General features: G+C 41.1%; 1 protein-coding gene across 2 annotated transcripts in view; it reads right to left on the bottom strand.

The window, feature by feature from the left end:
• LOC129695726 (terminal uridylyltransferase 7-like) overlaps positions 1–27,556 on the bottom strand; it is a 97,086-nt gene that overhangs the window by 45,561 nt on the left and 23,969 nt on the right. For both annotated transcript variants that reach the window (XM_055632932.1, XM_055632931.1), the window contains 10 exons: positions 24,828–24,973; positions 19,847–19,963; positions 18,213–18,390; positions 16,700–16,788; positions 13,278–13,329; positions 12,091–12,160; positions 8,691–8,817; positions 4,529–4,648; positions 3,446–3,559; positions 3,174–3,354 (listed from right to left, as the gene is read on the bottom strand). In XM_055632932.1, coding sequence (XP_055488907.1) covers positions 3,174–3,354; positions 3,446–3,559; positions 4,529–4,648; positions 8,691–8,817; positions 12,091–12,160; positions 13,278–13,329; positions 16,700–16,788; positions 18,213–18,390; positions 19,847–19,963; positions 24,828–24,973 — 1,194 coding nt within the window. The remainder of the gene's footprint in view (positions 1–3,173; positions 3,355–3,445; positions 3,560–4,528; positions 4,649–8,690; positions 8,818–12,090; positions 12,161–13,277; positions 13,330–16,699; positions 16,789–18,212; positions 18,391–19,846; positions 19,964–24,827; positions 24,974–27,556) is intronic.

Here is a 27,556-nt window from a genome sequence, read left to right as displayed (position 1 = left end):
AAAAAAAGGTACATAATTAATCTTTTCATAGATTGAAAATACATTTCCAGCAGATTTAAAAATCTAAACTTTGTATCTTTCTTAATCTCAAAATGACACCTGGTCAGAGGTCGACTTCGGGAACTCCTAGTCGCGGGAGTTTTGACCACCCCGATGTGGAGGCGGAGGCTTCGACCGCCCCTACAGATGGTTCGACTGCCCCGATCGCGAGAGAATAAAAGTGAGGAAGTACATTGGTCTATTTTGCCTTCCATCAGTGAGGAATGTGGGGGATCCACTATGGTGGATGTTTATGTTAACTTTTATGTAGTTATGTATCTCGTTGCTTTTCCCCCCCCCCGTATGGCTGCACGGTAATTCGCTTATCACTGTACCTTAATTGGTACATGTGACAATAAAAGGCCTTTGAAACCTTTGACCTTTGAAAATACCTAATTAGTAATGCTCCTGAACAGACCAAATGTTTCCACAATTTTCTATACAAGAGATTGGATATTAAACTATCTCCATTACTAGCTTCCAAGTCTCTTATTCAGTTCCAAGATAACTGTAAGCCTAATGCCTTCAAGGCAAAGCTGTAAACATTGGCTTTTCTTATCGTAGATTTTAATCAATTGTCAAACCTAGAAACCCAGTCTCTAACTACCCAAATCACTTAAGGCACAGATGAGATGTTGATGAACACCATCACTTACAATACACAATGAAAAATGTAACACAGATATAAAAATGTGCTGGTGAGTATTAATTTAGAATACAAGCTGGAATGGGTACAAAGAAGATTTACGAAGATGTTGCCAGGGCTAGAAGGTCTGAGCTATAGGGAGAGGTTGAGTAGGCTGGGACTCTATTCCTTACAGTGCAGGATAATGAGGGGTAATTTTATAGAAGTGTATAAAATCATGAGAGGAATATGCACAGAGTTTCTTGCCCAGAGTAGGTGAATCGAGGACTAGAGGACAAGGAGGTTTAAGGAGAAGGGCAAAAGATTTCATAAGAATCTGAGGGATAACTTTTTCCACACAAAGGGTGGTGGGTGTATGGAACATGCTGCCAATTGAGACTGAGACTATCCCAATGTTTACGAAACAGCTGGACAGGTACATGGATAGGACAGGTTTGGAGGGAATGGACCAAACGCAGGCAGGTGGGACTAGTGTTGCTGGGACATGTTGTGGGGAAGTTGGGCTGAACTAGGGGACACGCTGTATCACTATGTCTCTGTGCATGTCTTCTAATTTCACAGGCAGGCTACCAATTTTGGTCTCCAAATGGACCATTATTCTTTCACTTTAAAAAAAAAAGATTTCTTGATTTTACCCATCAATATTTTGTGCACTCATTGTGCCTTCCTCGTTTTCTTTTCCAAGATTTTTTTTAATTTTGTTTTAATTAGAAGTACAGTAAATTACAGTAATACACATCACATGTATCTTATTACATTTGTTGTGCCACTTCGTTTTTCAAGCTTTAAAAAAGGTAGAAATAAAAGAAGTAAGGAAAGTGAGCAAGAGTCGTGAAGGTGCAGGAAAGCGTTGGGAAAAGAAAGCCCCTTAGAGAAGAAGTTAGAGAAGGAAGTAAAGAAAGGAAATAGACCCTAGAAAGAAAAGAAAAAAAAGGAGAAACAATCGCTCTATTATAACACAAAAATTCCGCAAAAAAGGATATACCAACCGTGTTTTTTTTGTTGTTTTTTTTACCCCCCGTTACCAGATCCTGGTACCATTTATTTTTTAAATTACTATTGCACCTTATGCTTGTAATAGTTCCATAAATGCAGACCACGTCTTTTGGAAGTGGTCTGCTTTGCCTGCTAGGAGTCTCATCTCTTCCAGGTGTAATGTTTCGAACATGTTTGAAATCCATATTTTTATTGTTGGTATTGGAGCGTTTTTCCAGAATTTGAGTAGTGTATAAGCTTTTTTCCCCATTTTTAGCCCGTAATTAAGTAAGTTCTTTTGAAACACGTTTAGTTCCAAGATTTTTTAACGTTGAATTCTATGTATTCATCACAAACTTTCCTTTTTTTCTTACCCTTCTCTATGTGGTTCTCAACATTGATCAGATTGTGGGAGGTGTAGAATTCTTGCCTCAAGTTTTCTGTCTCTACAGTGTCCCCCCCACACCACCACTACCACCACCCCCACACCCCCACCCCAAACCCCCACCCCGCCTCCCTCCCCCCCCCCCATATGCCTTGAGGTACCTGGATAACGATACGGTACAACTTTATTTATCTCAGGAGGGAAATTGATCTGCCAACAGTCATGAAACACAAGATGCATGAAACATGATATTAAAGTGATGAGTGGAAAGGATTGGGGATGTGCAAAGATTTGGGGGGTGGGAGTGAAAGGAGGATCAGTCTACCCCACAGCAGATGGAGGAGGAGCTGTGCAGTTTGATAGCCACAAGGAAGAAGGATCTCCTGTGGCATTCTGTACTGCATCTTGGTGGAACCAGACTGTTGCTGAAGATACTCCTTAGGTTGATGAGTGTGTCATGGAGGAGGTGAGCTGCATTGTCCAAGATGCTCCGCAGTTTGAGGAGCATCCTCCCCTCCACCTCCCATGAATCTAACTCCGCCCCAGGATGGAGACAGCTTTCTTGAAGAGAAGCTGGGTGAGATCATCACCAGTCACTTATTTCAAGAGACTGCGCGTTTCTCGGTGCTCTCCTCCCACACACTTATTTCGCATCACTAGTATGGTAATTTTAATTTTTTTAATCAAAATGTAACATATTTCTGATAACCAAAGCCACGAGAATGTAGGGGGAATGGTAAATATTTGATATTAAATTGCAGATTAGAAATATCGTACAGAAGAGGTAAAGCTCCAAATGGCATGACTCTGCCTACTCTGGCAGAGCTCAGAGAATAAGGACTATGAATATTTTAGAAAAGCTGCTTACAACTTTTTTCAATGCCACCAAACAAGGACTGCGCTCACAATAATACACATTAAAGTACCACTACCAATCTACTTTCTTTTGCGCAAAGCCACAAATGTCCTTAGAGACATGAATGATGTAATTTGAAATTTGTTTTTTCAAAATGCTCCAAAGCGCACCAATTCACCGACTAATTACAGTAGAGGGGAGAGATGGGGATGGTGTGGGGAAGGAAGAACCAGCTCGTAATGAATTTAAAAAAAACATAGTTCAATGCAGACCTTCCACAGCAATTCTCCTTTTGGGCCATTCTTTAGCTTCCCGAGATAGTGGCTCTCTGGTTCGTATGTTAATAACGAAATATGTCACTGAAAATTCAATTGCATAAAATCGAAGTAGTTCGACCCACAGCTGTCCCACAGGCACAGTACTTTGTTGATTTTTATCAAAGACGAGTGGAACCTACAAAGGAAAAATGCTTGATAAATTATTCTAGTTTGATCGATTACCAAGATAAAAATCAATAAAATCTACCCATGCTGGGAAAACCTACCTTTCCTCCAATTGAAAAGTCTTCCTCATTTGGTTTGTATTCCCAAATGACCTCATTGTTTTCTACCCCTTTAAGACTGAAGTTGGCCAAGTTGTCTACCAAATATTCTTCAATCTGTACAAAAAAAAAGATAATTTCTGGTTAAAAAAAACATGTTTTTTTTATTTACCAAAAAATCTTACCGACAATTATAACGAATGCCCAAATTTAGAAGTGCCACTGGATCTGTTTCTTGTTTTTTTCAAAAAACACAAATTATACTATCTTGATAAGCAAATTGATAGAACCTCAAGCAAAGCTTTCCTTCACAATGACTTCGCTGAACAAATAAATTCATACTACACTTCAAACAGTCTCTCTATGGCAAAATGAAATTATACCACAATGGTAAAATCACAATAAAGGAGGGGGCGGGGTCAGGGACCGTGTCTGTTGTTGCCGATTATCCGCTATAACCGGGTGAGAGGTAAGTTTAACCCAAGGGGAAGAAACACTGTGGGGGGGGGGGGGGGGGGGGGGGGGTGGGGGGTTGGGAGAAATTTTGGGGTTAAACTAGGGTTAAGAATTCACAGGCCGGGGAGCCACAGAGCCTCTAGCCCACACGCGGTACGCCAGGGGCAGGCCCAGAACTCATGCCACCTTCATGCTGCTCGCTCTCTCTACTCCCGCAACCGGACGCACGCCACGTGGCGAGAGCTCACTGAGTAACCTGGTGGAAGTGGAGGGCAGTGCAACGGGAGCCTCGTGCTGTTACCAGGCAACCAAGACATGCACTGCCAGAACCATGTAGGTGCCGTGATGCGTGCCAGGTTTATAGCCAACATGCGGGACCTCACTTTACGGCAACCACTGCAAACCCATGCCCAATGAAACGCTCTTCACGAGTGTTTTACTGCTGGCCCTCTCACTGCCGCCCTTCCGCCGCACTACATGCCAACTTCCACCATGAACAGAAGATTCGGTCTGCTATAACCTAAATCCATTATATAGAGCTCCGTAATCGCGAGGGTTTACTGTACTTCTACATTTCAGATGTTTCTTGCAATTAGATTTATTCACCAGAAGAGCAGATAGAAATCTTACCCATAATCCAAGATACACAGGTAGCACACATTCGCTCCTTTGTTGAAGAAAGAATATGACCATTATAGCAAAAGCATAGGGTGGCAACCCTCCTTCCTCTGGGCTATCAATGCGACAAAGCTGAAAACATCAACAGATTAGTTGGATTTAAAAACAAGTTCATAGATGATCATTGAAACATTTAAATAATGCGAAGGGGGAATGTCCAGCACATCATGCTTGCGCCGTTCTTTGGAAGTTTCACCCTATTTATTTTCATGTGTAACCGTGTAAAACAATCATCCTTCAATTATTTTATGCAAACAACTTTCACAGTCTGTGTGAAATATGATGCCAAGACCATATCTACATGCACTGAATCCATAACCTGTCTGAAAGGTTCTTAAATGCCACTATAATATCTGCCTCAACCACCAACCCTGACAAGTTTCCAGGCACTCACCACCCTCGGTGTAGAAAAACTTGCCTCGCACATTTCCTTTAAACTTTGCCCCCCTCACCTTAAAGCTTTACTTTTTCCACCTGGGGGGGGGGGGGGGGGGGGGGGGGGGGGGGGGGGGGGGGTTCTGTCTAACCTATCTACGCCGCTCATAATGTTATATACTTCCTCTGGTCTCCCCGCAATCTCCAGTGATCCAGTTCTGTTTAACCTCTCCCCGTAGCTAATACCCCCTAATCCAGGCATTATTGTGGCAAACCTCCTCTGCACCCTATAACCATATAACAATTACAGCACGGAAACAGGCCATCTCGGCCCTACAAGTCCGTGCCGAACAACTTTTTTCCCTTAGTCGCACCTGCCTGCACTCATACCATAACCCTCCATTCCCTTCTCACCCATATGCCTATCTAATTTATTTTTAAATGATACCAACGAACCAGCCTCCACCACTTCCACTGGAAGCTCATTCCACACCGCTACCACTCTCTGAGTAAAGAAGTTCCCCCTCATGTTACCCCTAAACCTCTGTCCCTTAATTCTGAAGTCATGCCTTTCCAAAGCCTCCACATCCTTCCTGTAATGGGGCAACCAGAAATGCTATATACAGTACCCTCCATGTTTAGAACAAAGACCCATCATTTATTATTTTGCCTCTGTACTCCAAAATTTGAGATTTGTAATAGTAAAAAAAAAAATCACATGTGGTTAAATTGCATATTGTCAGATTTTAATAAAGGCATTTTGGTTTCACTGTGTAGAAATTACAGCTGTGTTTATAAATAGTGCCCCCATTTCAGGGCACCATAATGTTGGCGACACATGGCTTCATGGGTGTTTGTAATTGGTCAGGTGTGTTTAATTGCCTCCTTAATGCAGGTATAAGAGAGCTCTCATCACCTAGTCTTTCCATCACCTTATCAACACGAGGACCAACGTTGTGCAAATTAAAGATACAAGAATAAAACTGTTAGAGACATCAGCCAAACCTTAGGCTTACCAAAATTAACTGTTAGCAACATCATTAAGAAGAAAGAGAGCACTGGTGGGCTTACTAAATGCAAAGGGGCTGGCAGGCCAAGAAAGACCTCCACTGCTGATGACAGAAGAATTCGCATTTGATTTATTTCTATTACAAATCTCAAATTGTGGAGTACGAGGCAAATAAATAAATGATGGGTCTTTGTCCCAAACATTATAGCAATGTTTGGGACAAAGCTGTATGCTTTATGCTTTATGCATAGGGAAAAAATAAATTAAGTTAAACATTGGAAAAGATTCTACCCGAGCAACAAAAGCAAAAATTTGAATCATTTAAAACCAGCTGTAATGTTGCAGAGAAAAATGACATGAAATTGGTCCTTCGACCCACTGATAATCAAGTATCCATTTATACTAATCATATATTGACCAACATTCTATCCCAGTCGTCTGGATGTCAAAATCTGAAAGATTTACAATGCACACATGCCATTGGCCTTTCTCCTTGCTGTAATTCATATGTTAACTATGTATTTAAAATGCAAGGTTAACCATATCCAAACAATTGCATTTCCCAAATGTATTAAAAATAAAACTCTGATTTTCTATTCTTCACAAAATCAATAATCTCATATTTATCCATTTTATATCCATCTATTTCCTGACCATTCACTTTCTGGCCTAAATCCTTGTTGCACATACTTTGCAAAATTAGGTACACGCCATTCTGCCCCCCCCCCCCCCCCCCCCCCATCCCATATTGACAATTACTAACATTGGAAAGTCAGAGGAAACCAGTTTTGCCATTTACGGGAACCAACTTCTGGTCGTTCACGGTGGCGCAACGGTAGAGTTGCTGCCTTACAACGAATGTAGCGCTGAAGACTCGGGTTCGATCTTGACAACGGGTGCAGTCTGTACAGAATTTGTACGTTCTCCCCGTGAATTTTCTCCGAGATCTTCGGTTTCCTCCCACAATCCGGACGTACAGGTTTGTAGGTTAATTGGATTGGTAAATGTAAAAATTGTCCCTAATGGGTGTAGGATAGTGTTAATGGGCGAGGATCGCTGGTCGGCGTGGACCTGGTGGCCGAAGGGCCTGTTTCCATGCCGTATCTTTAAACTAAACTACACTTATCACATATATCGTACTTCTTGATTTAATAGTATTATGCGAGTTTCTTTGCATGTACCCATGCCCATAATTCAGGCATTCGTACCTCAGGGACAGTCAGTATGGTTCATAACAATGGAGAGCATTATTTTGTTTAAAATTTAAAATTTCATTGAATCGATCATTTCGTATCTAGTAGCAGAAAAATTCATACATTAAAATTAAATATTTTATTAAAAATGAGGTGTCACAAATTTGATGTTTTCTTGAAGAGATGATGCAGAGCACTAATGAGCGGAGGGCAATAGATATTTCCGCATGTCTACGACAATGGAAAGAGTCAGAGGGTGGTAGTGAAGAGTTATTTTTCAAATTGAAGGCTTCTAATCAGTATTAGACAATAGGCGCAGGAGTAGGCCATTCGGCCCTTTGAGCCAGCACCGCCATTTAATGTGATCATGGCTGATCATCCCCAATCAGTACCCCGTTCCTGCCTTCTCCCCATATCCCCTGATTCCGCTATTTTTAAGAGCCCTATCTAGCTCTCTTGAAAGAATCCAGAGAACCTGCCTCCACCGCCTTCTGAGGCAGAGAATTCCACAGACATTGTGCCACCACTGAGCATGGTGCTGAGAATATTGTTGTTTGCCATCTATATTAACAATTTGAATGACAATATTTTTAATAAGGTTAATAAGATGCGGTTGACACCAAAATCTGATTTCAATGAAGAAGGTTATGATTATAAAAAGATTAGATTAACTGGGGACGTGGGTCAAGGAATGGCAGGAATATAACTTGGTAAAGTGTAAGGTGTGGCACTTTGGTAAATTAAATACATCTTGTACAGTAAATGGTAGTATTTGGGACAGCACTGGAATATTTAGTTCCCCGAAGGTGGTGACTCAGACAGACAGAGACGTGAAGGTGGCGTTGGGCATGCTTGCTTTTGTCAGGCAAGGCAATGAGTACAGGAGGTGGTATGTCATGTTACAAGTCATTGGCGAGACCACAGTTAGGAGTATTGTGCACAGATCTGGTCGTCCAGCTATCTTTAAGCTGAAAAGGCTACAAAATAGATTTGCGAGGATGTTACCAGGAAAGAATTTAAGGAGGCTGGCAATGGCATTGTTTCCCTGGAGTGTAAGAGGCCGAGGGGTGACCTTATACAAGACATATAGAATCATGATGGACATAGATAGTGGATGGTCACAGTCTTTCATTCAGTTAAGGCAAGTCTAAACCTAGAGGGCATAGATTTAAGGTGAGAGGGGCAGGATTGTGCAACATTTTCCATAGTGAGAGGTGAGTATCATAAAAAAGCTGCAAGAAAAAGCAAGCAGGTACAATTACACCATTTAAAAGACATTTGAACAGGTTCAAAGATTTAGAAGAACATGGGACAAACATGGGAAATAGGACATCTAGATCAGCATGGACAATTTGGGCCAAAATGCTTATCTCCATGCTGTAAAACCCGATAACTCCTTGAATAAGTTGAAAGCAATCTAAACTTTAAGGAAAAGTAGTTGTCAAAGTAAGGTTGGAGGAAAAAAGTGAATATTGACAATTAAACTTGTACTAAACAAACTACTATTTTAGTCAAGAAAAAAAACTGAATTTCTTACCTTTCCCCAAGATCTAAGGGCAATAACCAACGGAGTAAGAGAAGGTTCAAACTTTGCCAAGGCAGCTAAGTGACAAGTTGTGAGCCATGCATTTTCATTGCCTGCACTTATTTTACATAAAAGGCCGCTGAAAGGGAGTATGGGGAGGAGATTATAAAATCATGCAGGTTAATTCATAACTGTACAGTGCTCTCAAATAAATTCATACACAGATTTAGAACATAGTTTTTTTTCTTTGAGAAAAATGAGAATAAAACTGATCTAATAGATCAAATGTAAAAATTAATTTTCAAAATCTAAAAAGCAGATGTTTCAATATTTCAGGAACACTTTGCCTTGCATGTTTACTTGCTGCAGGTTGATCCAGAATTTTGTAATAAGCCATTCAAGGAAGGTGGCATTCATGGAAGAACCCATGAGTGAAGCCTATAATTTCAATTTGCTTCTGTCCCACTGGAATGGCAGTCTTGATTGGCAGGTGTGTTCATTGTAGCACAGGACTACATTGTCATTATTTTGAATGTTAACTCTGTGCAATTGAGGGCTCAGACTTATACACTTTCTCACAACATGCCAGTTAGAAGCAATTAGGAACTATTAATATGCAGAGGATCCCTGGTAAAAAAGTCAGTGAAGTTCACAAGGGACAATTGTATTCAATGACGAGTTTTAGCTCAGAAAAGGATGCAAATACTACAAACATACTGTCTGTACAGAGTACAATTTCTTTACTTACTTTAATTTATTGAAACACAATAAACTTAGATAACCAGTCTTTATTTATGAATGTATATTCATCTGCCAGACAATGGAAATGTCAGATATACAGTGCGTTCCATAATGTTTGGGACAAAGACTTATAATTCATTTATTTACCTCTGTACTCCACAATTTGAGATTTGTAATAGAAAAAAAAAGTCACATGTGGTTAAAGTGGACATTGCCAGATTTTATGAAAGGGTATTTTCATTCATTTTGGTTTCACCATGTAGAAATCTCTCATTTCAGGGCACCATAATATTTGTGACACATGGCTTCACAAGTGTTTGAAATTGCTCAGGTGTGTTTAATTGCCTTCTTAATGCAGGTATAAGAGAGCTCTCAGCACCTAGTCTTTCCATCACCTTTGGAAACTTTTATCAACACGAGGCCCAAAGTTGTGCCAATTAAAGTCAAAGAAGCCATTATGAGACCGAGAAACAAGAATAAAACTGTTAGAGACACCAGCCAAACCTTAGGCTTACCAAAATTAACTGTTTGCAACATCATTAAGAAGAAAGAGAGCACTGGTGAGCTTACTAATCGCAAAGGGACTGGCAGGCCAAGAAGGACCTCCACTGCTGATGACAGAAGAATTCCCTCTTTAAAAAAGAAAAATCCACATACACCTGTCCGACAGATCAGAAACATTCTTCAGTAGTCAGGTGAGGATTTATCAATGACCACTGTCTGCAGAACACTTCATGAACAGAAATACAGAGGCTACAGTGCAAGATGCACTGGTTAGTCACAAAAATAGGGTGGCCGGGTTACAGTTTGCCAAGAAGTACGTAAAAGGTCAGCCACAGTTCTGGAAAAAGATCTTGTGGACAGAGGAGATGAAGATTAACATATCAGAGTGATGGCAAGAGCAAAGAATGGAAGAGAGAAGGAACTTCCCAAGATCGAAAGCATATCACCTCATCTGTGAAACACTGTGGTGGGGGTGTTATGTATGTGGGCATGTATGGCTGCTGAAGGTACTGGCTCAATACAATACAATATTAGCCAAGTATGGTTTGCAACATACTTCATTTGCCAAGTCAGTCTTACAAATAAAAAGCACCAGAACACACAAAATACATTTTAACATAAACATCCACCACAATGACCCCTCCACATTCCTCACTGTGATGGAAGGAGAAACAAAGTTCAATCTCTTCCCTTCTTTGTCTCCCGCGGTCGGGGGCCATGAACCTTCCGTTGACGGGACGATCTTACTCCCATAGCCGGCGTCCGGGCCCTCCTCATCAGGGCGATTAAGCTCCTGCAACAGGGGGAATCTCAGCTTCCCGCGTCGAGCGATCTGACCCCGTGTCGGGGCTTGTCGAACGTTTATTTGTTCACATTGACAAAAGTGCAAGTGAAATGGATTACAATACAATCATCAGCGTTTATTTGTCACATTGCACAATGAGGTGAAATACGGCAGCATTCGTGGTGGAAGGCGGGCCAGTCCTCCTCCATTTCCCCCCCCGGGTCGGGACCTCAACCCTCCGCAGCCGTTGCTGCGGGCGGTCCAGATGGTAAAAGGACAAGGTACAAGTCCAGGTAAGTCCAGAGTCGTTGGGGGCTTGTCGAACCTTCTGCATCGTTGGAGCTACCGACATCTACCGTCTCTACCTGAGACTGCGGGCTCTCGACGGTAAAGTCTGCAGGCAATGGATTGGCTCCGATGGTAAGTCCACGATGGGGCTTAAAGTCCCGCGCGATGCCTCCAGGTCCACGACGTTAGGTCGCAGAGCGACCGAAGATACGACCCGGAAAAAAATCGCATCTCCGGCAAGGTAAGAGATTGGAAAAAAGCTTCCCCCGACCCCCTCCCCCCACAGAAAACAAACCAGAGAAGGAGTTTTTCAAAGCAAAAAACTGGTAAATTCATGTGGCCAAGTCAATCACCCAATCTGAACCCAATTGAGCATGCCTTTTATATGCTGAAGTGAAAACTGAAGGGAACTAGCCCCCAAAACAAGCATAAGCTAAAAATGGCTGCAATACAGGCCTGGCAGAGCATCACCAGAGAAGACACCCAGCAACTGATGATGTCAAGCAGTCATTGCAGGCAAAGGATATGTAACAAAATACTAAACATGACTACTTTCATTTACATGACATTGCTGTGTCCCAATCATTATGATGCCCTGAAATGGGGGAACTATGTATAAACACTGCTGTAATTTCTACATGATGAAACCAAAATGTATAAAAATGGCCTTTATTAAAATCTGCACTACACAATGTGCACTTTAACCACATGTGATTTTTTTCTATTACAAATCTCAAATTGTGGAGTACAGAGGCAAATAAATATAAATGATGGGACTTTGTCCCAAACATTATGAAGGGCACTATACTGATAACTCAAGTCATAGCATCTGCCCCTTGGAAGTCTTCCAGCATACTAACTCAAAATTGGTAAATTACAATGCCAAGATCCCATCCAAAAATAGGAAAGCGAGGAATGAAAAAGATAAAATAAATACTTCAAAATATTATGGAAATAAATTATGCTTGATATTGGTGTATTGTAATCTACAACCAAACTAATTAGCACTCAATGGTTTATCTTTTGTAAACATTTCATTTCATATTACACATAATTACTGCAATTGCATTCAGATTAAGAAAAAGCACCACACACCTTTGCTTGGCTCTGCATAGTATGACAGGTACTCTGGCATGGAACTCTGCCTCAACATCAATGAAAGAAACTGAATAAATTTGGGAAAAGCAAAAAAAAATCTAATTAACAATTCTTTTGTCTTTCTGGCTATAGTTCTTTCTGCTCACCAATGGTGAGGTGATGGGAGTTAATACATTTGAATAAACCTAAAACAAAACTAACCTGAACAATACATCTGCTCAGATATTCTGGCATTCAAAATGTAGATCCCTCAGAAAGAACCATTTTCTCAGGCACAGTTACAAATCCTTATATTGGTGAGGCAGATCATAATAACTACGTATGTAGTCAATATATAAATGGGGTCAGTCGTTTTCAGTGGGCAATAATCATCCAGAAACTTTTGAGGTCCTATTTGTGATATACTGGAGCACAAATATATATTTTTTGTAAAAGTGTGCCTGATTGGGATTTGCAAGATTTCAGCCTCAGCAATTCTGGTTTTGACCTAGAAGAGCACAGGCTGAAAAGGACAAAAATATAATTAAATGTGCTCACGTTTTAATCTGATGACAATATGAGTTTCAAAAACTTTTGCATTTCTATATGGTCATTTTGATTCATATTAGAGATACCACGTAGAAGCAAACCCTTCGGAGCACTTGAGTCTACACTAACCTATTGTATTCTCCCCATATTCCTATAACTCTCCCTGCACACCAAAGATTCCATCCAACACTCATCTACACAGTAGAGGCCATTTTCAGTGACTTGTTAACCTGTTAACGTGCACATTTATAGGATGTGGTGGAAAGGTGATGTGATCAAAATAAGAACATGCACTCCAGCCAGAGAGCATTATAGGTCAGGACAGAGGCAGAGTTGCTGACATTGTGTGGCACAGCACTACTAGTTACGTTCACTGTATCACCCATATTATGCATCATAATTTGTGTGTATCAAGCTCTTCGAAGGGCAAGGCATATTACAGTAGCCCCATGCCAGCTCTAAAACAAAAGATAAGTAAAAATAATTCATAAATTGAATTCAAACTAATACACACAATTGGAAGTTAGTTCTTTTTCTACTATTTTAGTCAACTGTTGTACGTAAGACCATTCTGGATTAAGTAGTTGCTTCTCAATGACGGTCAAATTATGCATATATGAAAAAATATACTCCCATATTTTTTTTTTTAAACTTACTGCTATTCTTGAGGCTTTCCTGAACTAGCAATAGCACATCTGGTTGATTCATCTGAGGAACAAAAAAAGATACATGTAATTTATCAAACAGTTACTTCATTTATACTGCTTGAAAATAAAACACGCTTTAATCTGTTTAAATTATTTTTTTAAATATAATATTTTTTCGCCTTTCCAAGGTCAACCGTTTGCACCCATAACTTTAATAAGAGTTTCTGATAAACCGCCAGACACATTTATGATTATATATTACATTTCTTCATATTTACTGAAGTTAACAGATATATCAAATGTAAACAATTCAATCTTTAAGTTTATTACAATATTCTAACGTCAGTTTTTGTTGAATTATGGTATAGGCTAATCTAATTACAGTGCCCTCCATAATGTTTGGGACAAAGACCCATCATTTATTTATTTGCCTCTGTAAATCACAATTTGAGATTTGTAATAGAAAAAAAAAATTCACATGTGGTTAAAATGCACATTGTCAGATTTTAATAAAGGCTATTTTTATACATTTTGGTTTCACCATGTAGAATGTAGAATGACAGCAGTGTTTATACAATTTTAATACAATGTATAACTTTGTATAATGTACAGTTTTTATTGTATAAAATGTATAAAAATACCTAATAAAATCTGACAATGTGCACTTTAACCACATGTGTTTTTTTTCCTATTACAAATCTCAAATTGTGGAGTACCGGGGCAAATAAATAAATGATGGGTCTGTCCCAATGTCACTGGAAGATGGTGGAATATTCTGTTTCACTATACCGTTGGTGGGAGGGGGAGGGGGGGGCGGCATTGTGATGTCACTGGAAGCTGGTGTGTTAAAAGGTGGTTATGGTTTTTTTTTAAACTTTAATCATGAAGTTGGGGGGGGGGGGGGAAGGGGGGGGGGAAGGGGGTGTGGCACTGGGCAGTTTGGGAGCCCATTGTGATTGGTGCACCATGAGTGGCATTGTGACATCAACAGTGGAAAGTCCTGGTAAAAGGCTGTGTGTGAGAACCGTTTTTTACCTTTTTAAAAAAAAAAAAAACTTGTATCATCAATAACTTGAAATACAACATGAAATGTGAAGAGAACCTGTTTTTTGCGTCGACTGGGTTAATTTGAGTAATAATCTGTAAACATTTCAACTGTGGTGCGTGGTGTTTTGATGAAAGTAGAAGAACACATACAGAAACAGGCACACACACGCACCTATACATACATACAAGATGAGACTTTTAATAGTATACTAGACCAAGTGCAGACCCGTTGGGTCTGTTCCCCCAACGCGTGTTTGCGGGGGGGGGGGGGGGGGGGGGGGGGGGTGGGGGGCGGCATGCAGCGTTACACACACTACCCCCCCCCCAACACACTACCCGCCCCCCCCAACACACATTACCCCCATTGATATTATATTAATATTATTAATTTGTTACTTTTACCCCGTAACCCTATCCACTGACGCATAGCCCCCAACTCACAGGCGTGTCTAGAGGGGGGGAGAGAGAGAGATGGGAGGAGAGAGGGGGGGGGGGGGGGGGGGCTGAGAGGGGGGAAGGGAAGGGGAAGGGAGGGGGGGGGGGAAGGGGAGAGGGGGGGGAAGGGAGAGAGGGGGGGAGGGAGAGGGGGGGAGGGAGGGGGGGGAAGGAAGAGGGGGGGGGGATGAGAGGGGGAGGATGAGAGGGGGAGGATGAGGGGGGGGAGGAAGAGAGGGGAGGAAGAAGAGAGAGGGGAGGAAGAGAGAGAGGGAGGAAAGAGAGGGAGGAAGAGAGGAGGGAGGAGAGGAGGGGGGAGGAAGAGGGGGGGGAGGAAGAGAGGGGGGAGGAGAGGGGGGGGGAGGAGGAAGAGAGGGGGGAGGAAGAGAGGGGGAGGAAGAGGAAGAGAAGGGGGGAGGGGGGAGGAGAGGGGGGGGAGGAAGGGAGGGGGGAGGAAGAGAGGGGGGAGGAAGAGGGGGGGGAGGAAGAGAGGGGGGGGAGGAAGAGAAGGGGGGGGAAGAGAAGGGGGGAGGAAGAGAAGGGGGGGGAGGAGGAAGGAAGGGGGGAGGAAGAGAAGGGGGGGAAAGAGAAGGGGGGAGGAAGAGAAGGGGGGAGGAAGAGAAGGGGGGAGGAAGAGAAGGGGGGAGGAAGAGAAGGGGGGGGAGGAAGAGAAGGGGGGAGGAAGAGAAGGGGGGAGGAAGAGAAGGGGGAGGAAGAGAAGGGGGGAGGAAGAGAAGGGGGGGAGGAAGAGAAGGGGGGAGGAAGAGAAGGGGGGAGGAAAGAGAAGGGGGGGGGAGGAAGAGAAGGGGGGAGGAAGAGAAGGGGGGAGGAAGAGAAGGGGGGAGGAAGAGAAGGGGGGAGGAAGAAGAGAAGGGGGGAGGAAGAGAAGGGGGGAGGAAGAGAAGGGGGGGGGAGGAGAGAAGGGGGGGGAGGAAGCGGCCTCTGACTCCCTGGAAAACCCACAGCTGGAATAAGCGGGCGGGGCAGGGGAGGGGCAGGGTTTCACGAGCTGCGCCGACAATGAGGAGAAGTTTCAGTGCGTGAGGCGCGCCGCTGCCCCAAGATCTGCAGAACAAAGATCCTATAACTGAGCGCAGCTATAGAAGCTTTGCTGCAGAACATTCTCGTTCTTTCTGCGCCTTTTGAAGAACAGGGGTGGAGTAACGTACCTCGTGGAAAATTGCACATGCGCATTGACAGCAGCTGGATTAATCCACAGCGGTGGGGGGGGGGGGGGGGGGGGGGGGGGGGGGAAAGGGGGCAGGAGCCAGGTGGGCCTCGATTGGTGGGCATGGTGACATCAGCAGCTGGCAAGAGGCTATTATTTTTTAAAAGGTGAGTTTTGTGAACAATTTTACTCAAAATCTGTGGAAATAATTGAGCAAATTTAGAGAGGATTCCATTTCTGAAATCATGTTAAATCCCTACTGAAATATGTAAAAATCTCCGCGTTTTTGCGTCTGGTTTTCAAGGAAATGTGTTTCAAAGGCAAAATGACACAGACAGACAGACAGACAGACAGACAGACAGACAGACAGACAGACAGACAGACAGACAGACAGACAGACTAAACAGGTCCGCCAAAGTAACTGAACATATGGGTGTGTGAAGCAGGTGTGAAAGGTTTCAGAAGGTTTGATACAATGTTAATAATGTTTCAGGAGAAAGGGCCCTATGGCTAACTATTAAACATATCTATGCAGTCAGAATCTGCAACATTAATCAAAAGATAATGCTGGCAGAGAAAACATGACATACAGTAATAATTTACAAAGCATATCAAATGAAGGGCAGATCAGAAATATGTTTTTTTTTAATGTAGAGAGTATATAGAATTCAGAGGGTTAAACAATGTTCAGTTTGACTATCTCAATTGTAACAATTATCCTTAAAATCTGATTGAATAAAAAATGTTACATCAACTATGTATACAATCTATAATAACTTACATAAACTGGAAATTGAATATCAATGTTAAGGTCAGAATCTCTAAAGCCAAATCCTGTACAAGAGGATCCATAGAGTCTAAGTGAGCAGTCTGGATGATAAAAAAAGAAACACCAATATATAAATATTATATATATCAATAGGTACACAAAAATGCTGGAGAAACTCAGCGGGTGCAGCAGCATCTATGGAGCGAAAGAGATAGGCAATGTTTCGGGCCGAAACCCTTCATATCAATGTTGCCTTAAAGCAATATTACAGCATGAAATAAAACCAACATCATGATATATCTTTAAAGAAAAGGATTCTATAGTGTGCCTAAAAAATCAATGCAGAACTGAAATATGAAATAGCAGGTAGGCCTTGCACCTGTTCGGCATGCACTGAGAATATGGATCAGCTCATTAGATTTAGCCCAGGACCACTTTCCCGCAATAACCTCATATTGCTCGATTCCATTAAGAAGTAAAAATCTATAGATCCCTTCCGTGAATATGCTCAGCACGAGAACTTCCAAACAGCCTTCTTTCATAATGGATTTCAAAGAAACACCACTCCTTTCAGGAAATTTCAACATCTTTATTTTGAATGGCCAACCGATTATTTTGAGAACATCTATCATTCTTTACAAACTCTCTATCCAAGTAATCAGTTTGGTGAACCTTTCTTTGTCAGACATATCCTGCTTTGGGTGGGTAAACTAGACCAGTACATTATACTCCAGAAGCAGTCTCACCAAGCTCCTTTACTCTTCGAGCAAAATGATACAAAACATTCAATGATTTGTATACAAGCAAATTGTCACTCAGAACAACAACACGTTGCACTATCTTTCTATTCTTTCCACCCAAAATGGAAGACCAAATACTTCTCCACATTATATTCTATGTTATCACCCACGCGCTAAGCTTGTCTACATATCCTGAAGTCTTTCTACATCTTCCTCACAACCCACACTTCGAATCATTAGCTTTGCATCATCAATACATTTGGATAAACTGCACTGGATTCTGCCATTCAGATTTCTTGGAGCACGAGCACCAATCCCCGTTACTCCACTGGTCACAACCTCCCAACTCAAAAGTGACCCATTTACTGTCACTGCTTTCTGACTATTCACCAATTCTCAATTCACAGTATTATTACTCCCAATAACACGCATTCTAAATTTGCTAAGTAATCTCACGTGGCACTTAATCAAAGGCCTGCTGAAAGTTAAGATACTCCACATTATCAAGTACGGCATTAGCTACTCTGTCGGTTGCAACCTCAAAAACTCTAAGATTTGTCACACACGATTTCTCATTGATAAATCCATGTTGACATTGATCAATTCTATTAGGATTTTCGAAGTCCCCCGTTACCAACTCCTTAAACATAGATTCCAGCATTTTCCCGTACTACTAATATCAGGTTGACTAGTCTACAGTTCCTTTTCCTTTGAAAACAGCTCTACAGAGCAAACAATCAGTATCAAAGGTAATAAATGTTGCATTACACAAAATAATACTGTACCTGGCAATAAATGCTGCAGAACATTTTCCATTGTTCTGGTAATCTCATGTCTTTTTCTCACGTCAGCCTCAGTTAGGCCGTCCTCCTCAACAATCTTGTAAATGGCAGCATCAATTGCTCTGACTTGTGATGGACTTGGCGCTGGAAGCATTGCAAGCATTCCCTCTTCTTGTATGTCCTAACAACAAAACTCCAACTGATAAAATATTTTAATTGTCTCAAATGTTATGCACTTTGTTTGTCCCTGAAATTATAGCTATGAAATAATGCATATTCCATACATTTTTTGCATTTTCAATAATTTCACTGCTGAGCTATTTTCTTTGTGTCATCAAATTCTAAGGACAAGGAGTACATTGGCAAAGACAGTATATGATGCACATCCCCAAGTATATTTGGGACGGTGCCTCTGAGCTACCTCCTTGAATTGTTCAATCTTCCTGGAGAAGCTACTTCCACAATGCTGCAGGGTAGGTAGTTCCAGGAACCACAATGAAGGAACAACGATACATTTCAATGTCAGTATAGTGTGTAACTTGGAGGAAAGTCTGCAGGTAGTCATATTCCCTTGCACCCGTTGCCCTTAGACTTCATACGTTACAACTCGAGAGATTCTGTCAGTGTAACCAAGGCAGGTAACTGCAATACATTTGCAGAGTGTACACACTGCAGCCACAGTATACAGTGGAAAACAGTAATATTTAGTGCTGGATGTAATGCCCATCAAGCTCCATGAGTCTTGTTGGAGCTGCACCCATCCAGGTAAATAGAGAACAATAGATTATCCTCATGTCTGTAAATGCTGTCAAGATGCAAGTCACGTGTTGAGGATATTTAGACTGACCTGCCTTTGCACACCATACCTCCATCTACAAGGTAAGCATACAGAAGCATGTCAATACCAAATTCCCTTCACTGTGTAGTCTTAAGGGCCCCGATCTGAAATATTGCCTATCCACGCCCTTCAGAGATGCCGTCTGACCTGTTCAGTTATTCCAGCACTTTGTGTTCTAGCCAAGATACCAGCATCTGCAATTCCTATGTCTACATTTTTCAATAAGACATAGGATCAGAATTAGGTTCAAGTCTGCTCCGCCATTTGTTCATGGCTGATCTATTTTTCCCTCTCAGCTCCATTCTCCTGCCTTCTCCACATAACCTTTGACACCCTTGTTTTCAGGCAGCGTACAAGATTAAAGCTCATCAAAGACATATATTACAAGAGGTCAATTATGTCAGTAGAAATATTTTAATACCTATATTGAAACAAAAACAAATTATAGAAACAGCCTATGCTGCTATAATCTCTTTTTTTCCCCCACAATATGATTTCTTGAACTTTGCATGGTCCCTCTTGCCTCCACATGTAATGCACTGGTCTCAAAAAAGGCATTTGCTCATAGGACTCAGGGGTTTCTATTAGTAACAATTAGACTTTATATGTTCACTATAGTCAATTCCATCAGAATAGATTACTGTGAATGCTGCCTTGAAAATGTTGTATCAATGATGAGATTAAATTTTATATTTGCAATTCATAAAAAGTATTCTCAGACTCCCACTTCCATTCTGTAAGTTGCAGGTATCCGAGAAGGCAACCAACATAAAAAGATAAAACTTCAGTACTGACTCACCTTTAGGCACTTCTTGTGTCTTTTCTCCTTAATGTGTTTGTAGGCAGATGACTCTGATTCGATCAACACATCACAAAGTTTACATGTGTACTTTGCAGATGGACAATTTCGTGCACGCTGAAAAAACAAATGAACCATTTCTATTCCTGTACCTGTCCAAATATCTTTTAAACGTTGTAATTGTACCTATCTCCACAACTTCCTCTGGCAGCTCATTCCATACAGCATGATCTGTGTGGAAAAACATGCCCCTCGGGTCTCTATTAAATCTTTCCCTTCTCACCTAAAACCATGCCATCTACATTTAGACTTACCCACCATGGAAAAAAACTGTTGCACCTTATTTATACTCCTCATGAGTTTATGTGGCTCCATAGAGTCACCCTTCAACCACCTACACGCCAGGGAAAAAAGTTCAACCTATCCAACCTCTCCTTGTAGCTCAAGCGCTCCAGTCCAGGTAACATCCTTGTAAAACTTTCCTGCACCTTTTCTAGCTTAATAACATTTTTCCTAAAGTCATGCAACCAAAACTGTGCACAAGACTCCAAGTGTGATCTTACCAACTACGTGTTCAGTTGCAACATGATGTCCCAAGTCCTGTAGTCAAAACACTGACTGATTATACAAGCAGGTCAGATGCACTTCTTCATCACTTTCTCCACCTGTGTGGCCACTTTCAAGGAATTATGTACCCCTAGCTCTCTCTGTTCCATACTCGACCCTACCACTGACTATGTTGGTCTTACTCCAGTTTAACTCATAAAATACAACACCCCATGTTTGTCCGAATTAAAGTCCATCTGCCATTCCTTGGCCCAGTTCACCTACAACCTGCTTCAGGTTGTAATCTTTGTAAACCTGCTCCACTGTCCTCTACACCACCAATTTAGGAGTCAAAAATAGCAGTGCCCCAGTATCTATCACAGTACTGGTCACAGTGCTCTCATCTGAATAACAAGCATCCACTACTACCCTCCTTCTACCAAGGCAATTTTGTTTCTATTTGGTTAATTTAACCTAGGATCCCATGTGATCTGACCTTCCTGCCCAACATACCATGTAGGATTTACCAAAGGCCTTGCTAAAGTCCATGCACACATCTATTGTTTTGCTCTTTCCAAACTTCATTACTCCAAAATTTGTGAGATGCCATTTCCCACGTGGAAACCATGCTACCTCTCCCGTCAACAGCTCTTGCCTTTCCAAATGGCAGTAGGTCCTGAGTCTCAAAATCCTCTCCAGTAAATTTCCCCACTGCTAATGTTAGGCTCACTGGTCTGTAGTTCCCTGTAGTCACATTTGATAAATCTGAAATTAGTGTTTTTGAGGTTGTAACTAACACGATAAGGACAAACTAGTGGATGCAACGTATTTAGATTTGTAGGACTTTCAATAAAGTGCCACAAAAGAGTTCACTGAACAGTGTTTGAGCACATGGGATTGGAGGTAATATGCTGATGTGGATAGAGAACTAGTTAATGGACAAAAATCAGAGGGTAGGAATTTAAAATGCCATGTTTGGAGTATCCACTATTCCCTATCTAAAGATTTAGAAGAGGACCATTTGGAATAGAAAACATAGAAACATAGAAATTAGGTGCAGGAGTAGGCCATTCGGCCCTTCGAGCCTGCACCGCCATTTAATATGATCATGGCTGATCATCCAACTCAGTATCCCGTACCTGCCTTTTCTCCATACCCTCTGATCCCCTTGGCCACAAGGGCCACATCTAACTCCCTCTTAAATATAGCCAATGAACTGGCCTCAACTACCCTCTGTGGCAGAGAGTTCCAGAGATTCACCACTCTCTGTGTGAAAAAAGTTCTCCTCATCTCGGTTTTAAAGGATTTCCCCCTTATCCTTAAGCTGTGACCCCTTGTCCTGGACTTCCCCAACATCGGAAACAATCTTCCTGCATCTAGCCTGTCCAACCCCTTAAGAATTTTGTAAGTTTCTATAAGATCCCCTCTCAATCTCCTAAACTCTAGAGAGTATAAACCAAGTCTATCCAGTCTTTCTTCATAAGACAGTCCTGACATCCCAGGAATCAGTCTGGTGAACCTTCTCTGCACTCCCTCTATGGCAATAATGTCATTCCTCAGATTTGGAGACCAAAAACTGCACGCAATACTCCAGGTGTGGTCTCACCAAGACCCTATACAACTGCAGTAGAACCTCCCTGCTCCTATACTCAAATCCTCTTGCTATGAAAGCCAACATGCCATTCGCTTTCTTTACTGCCTGCTGCACCTGCATGCCTACCTTCAAGGACTGGTGTACCATGACACCCAGGTCTCGCTGCATCTCCCCCTTTCCCAATCGGCCACCGTTTAGATAATAATCTGCTTTCCCGTTTTTGCCACCAAAATGGATAACCTCACATTTATCCACATTAAACTGCATTTGCCAAACATTTGCCCACTCACCCAGCCTATCCAAGTCACTTTGCAGTCTCCTAGCATCCTCCTCACACCTAACACTGCCCCCCAGCTTAGTGTCATCCGCAAACTTGGAGATATTGCCTTCAATTCCCTCATCCAGATCATTAATATATATTGTAAATAGCTGGGGTTCCAGTACTGAGCCTTGCGGTACCCCACTAGTCACTGCCTGCCATTGTGAAAAGGACCCGTTTACTCCTACTCTTTGCTTCCTGTTTGCCAGCCAGTTCTCTATCCACATCAATACTGAACCCCCAATGCCGTGTGCTTTAAGTTTGTATACTAATCTCTTATGTGGGACCTTGTCGAAAGCCTTCTGGAAGTCCAGATACACCACATCCACTGGTTCTCCCCTATCCACGCTACTAGTTACATCCTCGAAAAATTCTATAAGATTCGTCAGACATGATTACCTTTCGTAAATCCATGCTGACTTTGTCCAATGATTTCACCACTTTCTAAATGTGCTGCTATCCCATCTTTAATAACTGACTCTAGCAGTTTCCCCACTACCGATGTTAGGCTAACTGGTCTGTAATTCCCCGTTTTCTCTCTCCCTCCCTTCTTAAAAAGTGGGGTTACGTTTGCTACCCGCCAATCCTCTGGAACTACTCCAGAATCTAAGGAGTTTTGAAAGATTATTACTAATGCATCCACTATTTCTGGAGCTACTTCCTTAAGTACTCTGGGATGCAGCCTATCTGGCCCTGGGGATTTATCGGCCTTTAATCCATTCAATTTACCCAACACCACTTCCCGACTAACCTGGATTTCACTCAATTCCTCCACCTCCTTTGACCCGCGGGCCCCTGCTATTTCCGGCAGATCATTTATGTCTTCCTTAGTGAAGACGGAACCAAAGTAGTTATTCAATTGGTCCGCCATATCCTGGTTCCCCATGATCAACTCACCTGTTTCTGACTGCAAGGGACCTACATTTGTTTTAACTAATCTCTTTCTTTTCACATATCTATAAAAACTTTTGCAGTCAGATTTTATGTTCACTGCCAGTTTTCTTTCATAATCCATTTTTCCTTTTCTAATTAAGCCCTTCGTCCTCATCATGTATGTTGATGATAGTAAACTAGGGGGCAGTAGTTCTGGAGGGAGGGGCAGGATATAGAGAGAGGCTTCCAGGGAATATAGACAGGCCTATACTTGAAGGCATGACAGATAGAATACCATGCAGAAAAATATTTGGCATTCCAAATAGTAAAAGTTATTGAAAGATGATGTTTTAAATGGTGCAAGATGAAAAGGAGCTAGTCTTCAGAGGAACTTGGGCCTGCTTGTATATGATTCATTGAAAGTCAACATGTAGGTTTACCAAGCAAACAGTATGTGGGCATGAGGATTTAAGTTTAAGACTAATGCTTTTAGTCAAAATACTTAAGAGGTTTGGCGAGACCACATCTAGAATAATATGCACTTTATTTTGAAAATCTAATGGCTGGACATTTGGCTCACCAGGTAATGTTTGCCATGTTCTTCACTCAGATGGCCCTGGTTCCTCAAATCCCTTGAAACATTTTTTCTATATTGCGTGCTCCCTTTGAAATTAGTGGTTCACTGGAAATGGGTCATTCTTCTATTTTACATCTTTTAAAAATGTGAACACTAGCTTGAAAATAAAGCACGACATGCCAGGACAATAAGGCATCAATTGCAAGAATTCACTACATTTTGTGTACAGCATGAAGAACCAATTGGCTAATTTCCTATTCTCGTTTCTTAATTAAATATTTTATTTACTTATATCTTTTAATATATAATTAAAATATTATTGCTAACTGTTGTTCTACTGTATGGTTTTATTGTATTCATCTAGAGTATTATCTGATTTAATGAGATAGCCGCAAGCAAAAGCTTTTCACTATATTGTGACAATAATAAACCAATACCAATAATATTACATCAAATTTGAAAGCAATTAAAATAAGCAAAACGTTAAAAACAGTATCAGCAAGAATGTTACTTGACAAATAAAGTAAGAGACCCAGATTCGATCCTGACTAAGGGTGCTGTCTGCACGGAGTTTGTACATTCTCACCATGACCTGCGTGGGTTTTCGCCGAGACCTTCGATTCCCCCCCCCGCCGCACTACAAAGACGTACAGGCTTGTAGATTTAATTGGCTTGCATAAATGTAAATTGTGCCTAGTGTGTGTAGGATAATGTTATTGTGTAGGGATCGCTAGTCGGCGTGGACTCAGTGGGCCAAAGGACCTGTCTCCACACTATAAACTATAAAAAAAATCCGTCAATTGATGGAGCACAATTACAATAATTGGAGGCATTCTATTGAATACTAAATTACAGAGAACATTTTATAACACATTCTTGTAACATTTCTCCTGCTCCTAAAGTCAATAAATGAAAATGTGTGTACAGAAACAATACTTTTTTTTAAATCCAATAAAAATGCCAGAGTAGTTGCCACTTAAAATTCTTAGCAGAAGCAATATTGAAATGTTTTAAGTAGGCTAAAAGTAATTTTTTTCTATAATCCAGTAAACAAAAATAACTACCACTCTACCTTCTTGAGTCTGAAGATAGAATCTTCTTTGAGCCTTTCTTCAGCCAGATCTAGTTGATCTTCTTTTGTTAATTTGGATTCATCTGTAACTATTGTAAAGTCTTGCACTTGTTCATTTGTTTTTGTTCTCTTTGATTTCTTTTGTCCTTCAAATAAAATGTAGTCTTTAATCATCTGCACTGAACCAGGGTAGTTTACATTGTTGTAAATAGTTCCTTCCTGAATAATCTTAAAGCAAAACAAACTCTTGCAGCATGAACATATTTTCATTTAGAAATTGAGCAAACAATACTGATCAAAATAGTGATTCAACAAATAGCACATATAAAAAATAATCAATGTTCTCATATCGGGAAGGTTTGTCCAGCTTTCTAATTTTTCCAAAGGTCTACATTTAAAATTGATAGTCAACTGGCAATTTGTGAACTAACCTCTAAAGCAGATAAAAGGATGCCATGGTCATTTATTTCATTGCTATTTATGGGTTGATTGTGTACCAAATGAAAAAAAAAAAACACATGTGGTTAAAGTGCACATTGTCGCTTTTATTATTGGGCTGCTAACCTATGCTGCCTTGCATTTTGGTCTTTCTTTCACAGCCAGCCCGATTGCCCTGACTGCGTAGCCATGGAATTACACACAGATGATTGCATAACTTTTCTCTACTGAGTCCTATTGCATCGAACCACCTTTTAAAACCATCAACTCAGGACCCTGGTGTTATAGGCTGTGGGCCGAGCATCAAAAATGCGTCTAGAAATCAGTTTTCACCAAACTACATGAAATTTTCCAGATTTAGATGAAATATAATTGAGAAGGATGTCATAACTCGTCATTGCCAAACTTTGCACATTAATTAATTACACTAATTAGAAAATGAGATTGTTGTTCAACTTCTGTCAAGGAGAAGCTATACTTCACCCTCGTTAGACCTCATTTGGACTACGCAGTTGCAGCATGGGACCCATACACAAATAAAAACATTTCTTCCATCGAACGTGTCCAAAGACAGGCAGCTCGATTTGTTACTAACACCTATGATAGAGAAGCGAGTGTCACCAAACTTCTGAATTCTCTGGTGGAACCCTCTCCAAGACAGACATGAAGCTCACCGTTTAACCTGTTTTTACAAAATGTTAAATGGTCAGCTCGACATAGATTACAAGACCTACACGAAACCCAAACCAATTAGGAGCAGACGAGGGCATTCGATCCAATTTGTGATCCCAACTACAAAGACAGATGTATACAGTAATTCATACTTCCCCCCGCACAATTAAAGCATGGAATAATCTCCACCCTACTATAATTACCCAACCAGATGCAACTAAATTTAAAGCAACTCTTTCTTCCCAATAACCCTTTCGGCTTAAGCCCTCCCTACACCACCTCCAGTTTAAATTCCATTTGGAATATTTTGGAGGACCAAGAAACCAATAACCAAGATCGGGAAAGTAAGCGCCATCTAGTGGCCAATACCCATATTACACCATGGGCAGCCTATTTCCGTGTTGCAGTCCATTTAAACTATATAATTATACCTATATATATATATGACATAAATATGACTGTAATTACATATGATTAAGTATAAGGGTCAGGCAGAGGCTACAAAAAAACCCTCATAGTCATTAAGTCTGCATGGACTTCAATTCATAACATTTCAACCTCTTCTTAATGTTAATGAGAATAACACTGTTACTACCATAGATAAATTAGTTCAAGTTCACATACACCAATTCATTTCTACATAAACATCTGCCACTTCTAATCATTTCTCACTCCAATGGCAGCCTATAAAGTGCAATGAATATTCCTCAGTTTTTCTCCCATGGCCGGGGCCTGGAAACGGCCACCACTGTGTACAGCCACTATGTACAGCCTCCCCCCCGCGGAGATGATCCGCGTTCACGAATTGGCCGCTTCTTAATTGAGACCGCAGCTTCACTATGTTAAGTACATAGGCCCCTTTTTCCCGGTATGTCATCGCAGGCAGCTCCGAGATTAGATGTTAAAGACTTATTAGACTACAACAAGCTGGCATTAATGAAAATGTTTAATTTACCTTGTGCTATGGATACACATAGTTTAGGCCCTCAACCTCATGAATGAATGAAGGAGTGAGTGAGTGAGTGAGTGAGTGAGTGAGTGAGTGAGTGAGTGAAGGAATGAATGAGTGAGCGAATGAGTGAATGCATGAATGAGTGAATGTATGAATGAACTAATTAATTAATGTACAGCCTCCAAATCTCATTTTTTCACATTACAAAAGGGTACAATTAAATTAATTAAAGTCCATACAGATTAATTTTCATAAATTCAGACTTTAGATCTTACCTTTCAGTTTGAGTTGATTCAAAGTTTCACTGGTTTCACAACTTTGTGTTGCAGTATCTCAGCAGGGACTTTGCTTTCACGACTTTATCCCACTTCTATCCACTTATCTGCACATTTTTTACTTCTTAATGCTTTTCTCACTAAATTCAATTACCCTGCTGCAAGTTTCCACGACATGTATTCCACAGAACTAGAAAGAACCTTCATCGGAATCCCCAGTAAAACAGGCATCAGTGAAGTCCTCTCAGCCATGTTGTGTGCTAGCCTGAAGCAAAGCACGTGATTGGGCAACTGGCATACAACTCAATGTTAAACGTGCTTTGATTGGACAAAAAATACCCAAAATGTTTCCGTTTTTTTCTAATTTAATAAAAAGAGAGAGGGAGAGAGAG

Source organism: Leucoraja erinacea, chromosome 3, assembly GCF_028641065.1.
Source record: "Leucoraja erinacea ecotype New England chromosome 3, Leri_hhj_1, whole genome shotgun sequence".
Lineage (NCBI taxonomy): Eukaryota > Metazoa > Chordata > Chondrichthyes > Rajiformes > Rajidae > Leucoraja > Leucoraja erinaceus.
Note: the sequence above shows the minus strand (reverse complement) of the source record. Positions and strands in the feature narration are given on the sequence as shown.